The 9,971-nt window shown below is 40.5% G+C and overlaps 1 protein-coding gene across 1 annotated transcript; it reads right to left on the bottom strand.

The window, feature by feature from the left end:
* Nucleotides 1-71: 71 nt before the first annotated feature.
* C6H1orf146 (chromosome 6 C1orf146 homolog) lies at nucleotides 72-8,485 on the bottom strand. The gene is made up of 5 exons (XM_009502423.2): nucleotides 8,417-8,485; nucleotides 6,408-6,501; nucleotides 4,891-5,059; nucleotides 1,559-1,637; nucleotides 72-191 (listed from the first exon to the last, which is right to left on the bottom strand). Exons 1-5 carry the CDS (start codon nucleotides 8,483-8,485, stop codon nucleotides 72-74), a joined length of 531 nt encoding a protein of 176 aa, XP_009500718.1.
* Nucleotides 8,486-9,971: the final 1,486 nt, after the last annotated feature.

Below are 9,971 nucleotides of genomic sequence, written 5' to 3'. Positions count from 1 at the left end.
TTTTAAGAACATTCTATATTTTGTTTAAAATGTAGCCACTCTATTTATGAATAAAAACCCCAAATACAAAATTAATTACAATGCAACTGGTACTCCTGAAGCATCTTCCAAATTGGACTGTTTTCTATTATTTGGGCTTTTGTCATTGCCATTTTGTAACGAATATCATCTGCTCGTGGCTTGGAAGTTACCTTAGAGGAAAGGAAAATATTTTGAGTAGGACACGGTAACTCTGAGGTAACAGAATATTCAACATCCTATTTTTCAAATAGCACAAATGGAAAATTATTCAGCAGCAAAATTTGAATCATGTTTTCTGAAGTGGATATTCAGGAACGATGTACACAGAGATGACGTGATGTATCCCTTTGGGTGCAAGACCAGGCCTAAAATAACCAGTCCTGTCAGCACTGCATCCGATGACCTGGATAGTACTGCAACAGGAGCTGGGTATGGGGGCTTGGGATTGCTTGGAAGGTATTGCTCCCTTGGCCATGTCTGTTAATCTGGGGCAAAAAAGTTCATTTTTTAGGCCCTATACCTGTTAGGGATTCTCTGGCAAAATATGAGTTGATTAAACTAGCTTTGCACCGCATCAGTGAGAAATGACGTAATGGCACCCGACCGATTTGTGGTATATACTGTCATCACTTCCTGCGGGGCTCTTCTGTTGAGTTTGGTGTCAACATTCTGAACAAGTAGAAAAGCAACTTCAAGTTTATGCATCAGCAGTAATCTTAAAAGCTTTCAGGTTAATGCGATATTAAGAGACTGGGCCAGACGTCAGTGGAGTCCATAGAAAGTTTAAGTTGAACACTGTAGTAAGTATTTAACATATTTTGCCATATAATAAGTGAGATGTAGCTTACACGCTTCTAAAATGAAGACTACTCCAAATAGGTTAATGCTTATTAGTTTGAGATGTCCACTTCAGGAAAGCATAAAACGTAAATTTGTATTTGATTCCTACCATGTCATTCAACCTGCTCTTTTTATTTGGCACATTGGATGCTGCTAGTACTGTTCTAGTTAGTGGCTAAGTTAGAATTTTCATGGAAAAATGTTCTTTAGAGAGGTTCAGTAAATAGATTTAATTAATAATGTGTTGATGCATACAAGATATGTGGCAGATACACAGATAAATTACATTCATTAAGCTGTAGAAACACAATATTAGTATGTGCATCATTAAAAATCCACAAGTAACTAGAGTTTCCAGACTGGCATTTTTACTTTAAGTTGAAGTCATTACATATTTAGATCTCCAGCTGGTTCTGCACTAGTAAATGAAGTGAAGATGTCCTAACTTAAGAGCCAAATGAGCTATTAAATATCTAATTTGTCTTCATAGATGCTATTTAGAGCTTTTAAAGTTACCCTTAACAATAGTTTAAAGACTCAGCTAAAGCATGCAAGTAACAGTCATTGTATTATATGTATTGTGGTCAATGTAACCCAAATCCATTAAGGAAAGATAAATATTTTAAAGATCTTGGCTTTTCCTGGCTAATACACTGCAGAAGAACTAATATTTTTAAGTATATGCAACCAGGCTTACCTTAGCTATAGTTAGCATTAACTTCACTGTTTCAGGAGTATTATGAACTGGTATTATACGTAAATGACTGCCCAGGAACCTGCACATCAAAATAAATACAGGTTAAGGTTACTTTCAGAATGCACATTTAATTTGTTACGCCATAAAACTCAAGAAAGCATTCCCCTGTGATGTAAACAATGTCTTGCTGTGCCTTCACCACACATCCATAGAAGATTGCCTTTACATATAAAGGCGCCTGGGGAGCTCATGCTGTTTGTGTAGCCATCTGTCCCGTTTCTGTACCGCTTGTTTAGGTGGGATTTGGAAGGGCTCATTTCTTTTTTCTAGGGCTCTTTGACCATCAATCAACACTTTTTCAGCACGTATACATTCAGAGAGCACTAAACCCTATTCTGGTATTTTGTTGAAGACTCTTCTCGGTGCCAGTAAAAAAATGTTTGGGTTTTCTTAATGGCTTTGGAAGAACACAGCAAAGTATCTAAAAACACTGTGCTAAAAATACTTCAGAATTTGAACTAAATCTTTGCAATGTACCATCCAAATATAGCAATCAGTATGTCAGACACGATTAAGGTAATGGGATAATTCTGCTAAGAATTTCATGTAAACACTTGGTCATTCAATTAATTTAACCCAAAATTAACTCTCCTTCTACAAATACTGTTATTCAGCTGCATTCATTCTTGAGAATGGAATCTGAAGATTTAAAATACTAGCATTGGTGGTTGTTCGGTGTGGCCATGGAAGATATCAAAGCTTAGGCAAGCATAGAGTCTCTCCTTAGACTTGTGTCTTCAGTGTGTGGTAACAGTGACAACGAAGTTAGCATTGCTGCTGTTTTCTGTTGTAGAGCTAAAACATGGTAGGGACTTGACAGCAAAGACTGAGGAATTTTAAATAACCCAAAATCTAATCCAACCCCAGTGCCCAGCTGCTCTGTGGTATCCTCCCCTGGGACCACCCAGTTCTTCCCCTCACCCTGATGGCTTGGACTCATTCACATTAAGACCCACGATGGTTAGACATCTGAGCTGAACATGGCTGCCCATTCTTCTAATTAGTGAAAATAAATCATAGAATCATTAAGGTTGGAAAAGACCTCCAGGATCATCAAGTCCAACCATCAACCCAGCACCCCCAGGCCTCCTAAGCCATGCCCTGAAGTGCCACGTCTACATGTTTTTTTGAACACCCCCAGGGACGGTGACTCCCCCACCTCTCTGGGCAGCCTGTGCCAGTGCCTGTCTACTCTTTCAGTGAAGACATTTTTCCTTATATCTAATGTAAACCTCCCCTGGTGCAACTTGAGGCTGTTTCCTCTCGTCCTATCACTAGTGCCTTGGGAGACCAGCCCCAACCTCACTACAGCCTCCTTCCAGGTAGCTGTGGAGAGCAATACAGTCTCCCCTCAGCCTCCTCTTTTCCAGACTAAAGCCCACCCAGCTCCCTCAGCCGTTCCCCATCAGACCTGCTCTCCAGACCCTTCCCCAGCTTTGTTGCCCTTTTCTGGACACGGGTCAGCACCTCAATGTCCTTCTTAAATATTTTAGGCAGTGTCCTTCCCTAAGAGTAGGTACTCAGGTCACTGTTGAGTTTTGCTAAAACCTGATGCAGAAACTGTGGTTTGGTTTACATTTAGGGATTAGGGAAATAAATAGATGCAATTTTGCTAATCTAGCATTGGGCTAAGCAAAATATGAAGGAACAAATGCAACAAAAAGTATTTCAAGTATGCGCCTACATCCATGAAAATTACCTGCTGTAATTGGAAGCAAAACTAATTTTAGTTTGTATTTTATTAATTTGTTCAATGGGCAGAATACTGGCCATTAGAACGCAAAGCTGCTCGTTGCTCCAAGGTGTTTAACGATTAACATACAGATTTACTCAGGAGATTAATGGAATGTTCATTTGAGCTGTGATGATGAAGATTTCTTTCTCCCTCTTCCCCCGTGATATACACAACCCGACATAAAGTGGTCATGTTGTTGAACAATCCTGTAATGGTCTTGTTAATAAAGAAATCCTTCCCCAACTGCAACAAACCCATAGATAAGCAGAAAGAAACAGTCGCACGGAAAGGCCTGAAAATACATGGGGACTTTGTTTTTTAACAAAGCCAAGAGGTGACTTGTAGTTTGAGAGACAGTGGCACAAGTTTCAATGCAAAAGCTCAGGCAATGATTTACACACAACAGCAGAACTGCCAGGCAGTAACAAAGCACGTGCATCTAAAATACAATTGTGCCTTGTCAACATCATTTCAGTGTGGTCTGCAATGACAGAACTATTATTTTTATTTTAATAAAATTACTGACCTGCCAAATGGAATATAGTTTCAAAACATCGCATTTGTGAGTGATCAACACATGCCCAAACTCCGTTCTACATAACCACAAAGCAGATTGAGAATTAGCGTTGCCATCAGCTGAATAACAGGTTCTTGCTGAATGGTGGCGGAGCTTTTAAGACCTCTCATGAAAATTTATGGAATTTTCACCAATGGGTAATGGATTTCCTACGTTTCATCCCATGCGCTTTGCTGCTCATCAGCGTTTGGCAGTGTGCCCAGGAGTTAACGAAACCGCTGCTAGTTTCAAGGAGGTAAAGATCAAAGACTCCATTAGAATAGTCACTTCTTTGATGTCAAGAGTGAAAATCAGCTGCAGTTAGGACTGCTGTACCTACGGGAAAATAGTTCTGACTACAGGCGTGGAGCACGATCTGATAGCTGTTGTCAACAGGTATGTACTGACACATGCACGTTTTCAGGCTTCATTAGAAATCACAGATAAAGTTTTAAACGAACCAGTTTTAAGGTCCAGTTTTATACTTCTGGTGTAAAATAACATGATTTCAATTGTTCGAGCTCTGCATAACAGACACTGTTCCAAGTAAACAGATTTGAGAAGCTCATAAAGAAGCTGTACTTTGCAATAAAGCCTTTTCTCATGAAGGAAACTTGCCTGTTCTGTTTTGAAAATGACTGTGAAAAGATGTCGACAGAGCTAAGAAAATTGCCTGATTTTCCACTTCAAGAGAAAACTTTAGAGAGTTGTATTATGTAGCCCTAAAGTGATTGAAAGGGATGTTATTTGCTATGTTTTGAGGAACGTCCCCTTTTATTACCTATGACACATCAGATTGATTCAATTAGTGTTCTTTTCATTCGCCATTAATAAACATATGCTTTAAGTAATTTTCCAGTGCATGAGCAAAATAAAATCCATATTGCTGAAAGTATTTCCTAAAATAACAGTCCTGAATCTAGGACTGATACTTCATTTCTTCCTAGCAAAAAAAGCTTTGGTATGATGTTGAAATCATACCTCCTCTGAATCCTAAACATGACGTCCCATTCTTCTGGTCCATGAAGAGCAGCTGACAAAACCAAAAAACTGTTCCGATGAATGTTTATGAACTTCTGAATCCTTTCGAAAAACTGTTCTTCCCCTGTCATGAGCAAGTCTTGAGCGTCTGCCAGTATAAATGCCACACCTACTGAAGGAATTGAAATAAAGGGATACGCCATGGCAGTAACATGATTTAGTGCTCACCACGAACCAGAAAGCAGAATTCTTATCCAAACAATAGTTTAAAAGGTGATGGAACAAAGCACATGAAAGAGTTCACACATCTTGACAATGAAATGCAATCATGAGACTTGGCCAGCAACGACTAGTATTTTTAAGATAAAACTACAAATAACTCAGAGGTTATTGTTGACCATAACATCAAAAAAAACCCCAACTGTTCAATCCACTCCAAGTACAGACACCTGAATGCCTTTGAAAGCACATGCTTCTGGAACAAGCAACTGCTGTAATGGAATGGATTTAGGGCAAATGCAAAGACTGATTGAAAAGCTCAGCAAGTCCCATTTCTAAATAACATAAACAAACACACCTGTAACATTGTAAAAGGAAGCTAAACTGTCTACCATGAAAAAATAAACTATAACCCCAGTTATAAGTTGTCCTGAAAGGGAAAGTTAAGGCAGCTGAAGTTCAGGAAGCGTAACAGTCGAGGATATGAAAGATGAGGCCAACGTGTGCCTTGTTAATCCTTACAGTTCAGGAAGGCTTCGGCTTAAGGCTCTCATCTACCTGTCTAAAGCATCTTCTGCTCTAAAGAGAAAGGACAGACACTTCATGTTTGCAGTTTCAGTGACTTTCTAATCAAAAAAACCCCTTCCCTGTGCGGGTGCCAGAGCAGGGGCACAGGCTGCCCAGAGAGCTGTGGGGTCCCTTCCCTGGAGACATACACACCCCTCCTGGATGCGGTCCTGTGCCCCTGCTCTGGGGGTGCCTGCTCCAGCGGGGGGTGGGACGGGGTGAGCTCCAGAGGCGCCGTCCAACCCCCGCCATTGTGTGAGTCTGTGATTTTGTGACTCTTTCTCAAAGAATCCTTTCCCTAACTCCTCAGCTACCACTGGGTGTGCAAACTCAACGTGAAAGATGAAAGCCGAGGGTCTTGGTTCACCCTTGTGTTTACAGCCATGAATAATAAAAATCTCAATGGCTGTCTTACATGTTAGTGGCCCTCAACATGTTTGCTCAGTTATAACAAGAATTTGCTAAACAGTTCAGCTGATGCGCACCAAATCTAACGTAGCTGTTCTACAATACCTCCAAAAAAAGTAAACAACAATGAAAATGTTTCATTCTCCAAGTTCTCTGCTCTGTCCTCCAGTTTATGTGCAGTTACAGCTCAGCTCTTTCCACTATTGCACGACATTCCAACAAGGCAGCTTTTATTCAGTTTGGTGTAGCCTACAGTAGGGTAGGTGATCTTGTACCTCGTTAGAGCTGGCTAGTTTAAAAACATAAGCTTCATAGTACTGTACCAGAAAGAGAAAATATCACGGATCCAATTTCCACTGATTCTGAATATCGAACCCGGTGTTGTTGCCTCCGTAGAATTGTAGAAATTTCATGATTCTAAATAAATTTTAAAAAGTTGTTTTTAAAATATGTTTTCAGCCAGCAAGTTAAATAGAAATATTCTTAAAGCATTGTCTGAACCAATCTAGATAGAACTATAGCATCATTGCTTAAAAAGTAGTAAGATGTTAATTAGTTTTTGTCAGTTAATGAAATTCTGAAATATTTGCATTGGAAGTTATCAAACATTGAATGACAGTTTGGCATGCATACATGCAGTTTGTCACAGGAAACTCTTGCATAATTCATAAAGAAGCTGAAACATTTTACAGTCTATTTTTGTAAGATGTGCTAAAGGAGGATTTGCAGAAGTGAGGAACATACAGGAGTTTGTTTCTATGACTCCAGTGAATTAGACTGCATTATTTTCACAGATGTCAGCATTTCATTTGGAAGACAGTTCAGAAAATCTGTATGGGACATGATTTTCTTTAAAGCTTTTTGACAGAATGCAATCCACTCAGGAAAACTGGAACATGGCACTATGCAACATAATAATCTACAGAATGGAGGGGGATTGGATATAATTTTCAGCCTGCAAAAAGCATTTCTGCAGTATGTTCTACAGAAGCTGCTCAAACACATTTTTAAAATTAAATGACTGAATCCTTTTTAGCTAATGACATGTCCTTTAACCTACCCATTTAAAACAAAGCCAACCTATATAGGGAAGTGTCGTGATTTACTGGAAGGCAACAAAATAAAGTCAGGAGAGCAAGTGAACCCTGAAGGAGACAGTAACCGGAAATGTTATGCTTTCAATTGGTCTGGAAAGGGAACACTCACAGGGTAGAACTACAATTTTGGAAAAAACTCTCTGCTTCAAAGCCACTGCTGACAGTGAATTATTTAACGGACAAATATAAAGTACAGCTATAAGAAAAGGATAGCTGCACAGGGAAAAGGAAGCTCATAACCAAAACTGATACAAAGCAATACCTTTGTAAAAGAAAAGCCATCTTAGATTTGTGTTCAGCCATTTCCCTGTCTTTGCTCACTGGGAGTCCTTACCAGCAGCAGTAGTTTTGAGTAGAGCTGGGGCTCTTATTAGTAGGAACGAGTTATGCTGGTGTAGCTGATGAAACCACTGCCCTCCAATACCTCTCACCATGTCATGGATTAAGTTGCTATTGAAGCGGTTTCCAAACAGGAGCAGTTTACAGGCTGTCATTCCAAGACAAGCAGGCAAATAAGAACAGGCTTTAAACTGAGATGATTCAGGAATTACTTCAACACCATTCATCCATTTATACAGCAAAGATGGGGTGATAACCTTGTCAGCCAAGCTAGCATAAGATAGCATTGCTTGTGAATTAAACCCCTCTTGCCTCTAAATTCTCTCCAGCTAGCATGAAATTGGTCTCAGCTGCAGGAATTAATTACCAGCTCCTTGACATACCCTTTCACTTTACCAGGGAACACAGTCCAATTCTGATATTAATGGATATAAATATACATCAACATCCCTAAGACTATTTTAAAGTGAATTGCACCCTTACTGAGTAATAACCTGCCCCTATGTTGACACTGTATAGTAGAAAATAAAGGGTTTAGGGAGAAATTCAGAAAATTTAAACAATTTCTGATTAAATTATTCAGAGTGCTAATTGAAAGCAGCATCAGTGCAGTGCAAAAATGATGAGTCAGGAGGACATTCCTAACTCAGTGTAACTCAGAATAGCAGGTGACAAGAATTCTAAATAGGTACAGAAGTAGCTAGGAGAAAAACCGCACGCACACACACAAAGAACCAGTATTACAGCAGAAACAACTTGAGACTATCACCTTTTTATCCTCAAAAAACTACATTCATTGACATTGCATAAAACATTTCTACATATAGAATATAGGAAATGCTTCTTTCAGTGTTTCTTAGTAGGTCAGATGCTGCTCTTGACAAGCAGTATTGTACCTGCAGAGCTGTACTCATAATAACTGTTGTTACCCATCTTGACTGTTCCTGCTCACCACTTTCTGTCATTTTTTTCAAGGGTTTAATGGCTCTGCAGTAACATCTCAGCTGCCACCTTCTGAAAAGCTTGGAAAAAGAAAGATGACAAATATTACCTGCCAATTAAAGAGGTGAAATGTATAATGCACACAGATCCATTAAAGATCTGATTAAAAACCAGTGCACTACCCAATTCTCCAAAATGTATACAGGTGTCCACTACCACTGAACTAATTTAAGATGGCAATTAGATACCTAAATGGCTTTAAAGACTTTGCATCTGAGAGGCCTTCTTCTATAAGGCATAACAGGATGAGCAGCATGATGAATAAATTACTTCAGAAAACCAGTCCTAAAACCACTTAAAATGACTAAGGAACATTTGCCCTATTTTCAGAGGGCATGTTTGTCACTGTGCACCTTTTACACTAAGATACTTTTGGGAAGGCTGCCCTGGGCCTCCTGCCACGCCAGGCCTCCTGCCCAGCCTGGAGCGGCCCACCATGCCATGGGCCTGAGCGCTAGCTCTTTTTATGTACGTTTGCATTTCACCCTTCTGAAAATATTCCTAGATATCCAGCTTGGCAGGCATTTCTATTTCAGTAAGGCTCATGCAGTGCAGCTGGGGACACTGAAGCTCTCTGGCAAGAGCAGCCTGGGAGCCGGGCCTGGCCTGGCCTCACATCCCTGAGGCGCCCGCCTGGGGCTTGGTGGCCATGTGCCGGGGTTGGCAGAGCTGCTTTCCACAAAACCTTAGTGCCAGTTCCTTCCTGATATAAGTTTTAATCAGGTCTCTCCTCATTGCCACCGCCAGTGCTGCGGTGCCTCTCAGCCTCGCAGCTGGGAGCTGGTGGCCAGGAGGAACCATGGCTGCTCCTTACCGGGGACGTGCAGCAGCTGAAGCCAGCCTTGCCTCACGGGTCTGAGGAATTAAGAGATGGCAAACAAAAGCTCCCAACAACCAAATGAAGTGCAAAGAACTTATTGCTAAGAAAGTAACTCAGGCCTTGGCAGGAAAGTGAGGAAGTACTGATGCCGGTTGCCTTTCCTCTGGCCTGCTCAGCTCCTGTCTGCTACTCCGTGCTCCCCTGCAGCGTACGGGACCGGGCTTCTGCTGGGATGCTGGCAAAAGCCTTATCATCTTGTAAGTGTCCCCCTAAAAATGTCTTCTAGAAACTTGGTGTTGGCCCGAGAGGCTGCTGCTGTACAAGTATAGATATTGTGGCATTTTTACATAATAAGAACGGCTGGAAGGACACCAGACAGAACAAGTGGGTGTAACAAACAATAATGGTAATAAGTCTACTTTTGCACAGGAAGAAATCTTGAGGGAGTGTTTTTAATGGGCAGCTAATTCTGCAGCTGTTTCTGGGGAAGAATATTCCAAATTATTTTCTATGATATTCTAAATATAGAAGTTACACAGTACAAAAATGTGAAAGCAAGAAACAGCACCACTTTCGATGAAAGAGAAGTACTGAGAATGTTAAACCTTCTTTTTTCATCATATAAGAGG

This window comes from Phalacrocorax carbo, chromosome 6 (assembly GCF_963921805.1).
Source record: "Phalacrocorax carbo chromosome 6, bPhaCar2.1, whole genome shotgun sequence".
In the NCBI taxonomy this organism is placed as follows: Eukaryota; Metazoa; Chordata; class Aves; order Suliformes; family Phalacrocoracidae; genus Phalacrocorax; species Phalacrocorax carbo.
This window is presented reverse-complemented; position numbering and strand designations above follow the sequence as displayed.

Bases quoted from the DNA above. Each gene is read 5' to 3' on its own strand.
- C6H1orf146 (XM_009502423.2), bottom strand. From the start codon at position 8,485: ATGACAGAAAGTGGTGAGCAGGAACAGTCAAGATGGGTAACAACAGTT. The intron at 6,502-8,416 runs GTACAATACTGC...AAATTTATTTAG, and splicing joins TTATGAGTACAGCTCTGCAG to AATCATGAAATTTCTACAAT. The intron at 1,638-4,890 runs GTATGATTTCAA...TTTGATGTGCAG, and splicing joins ATGTTTAGGATTCAGAGGAG to GTTCCTGGGCAGTCATTTAC.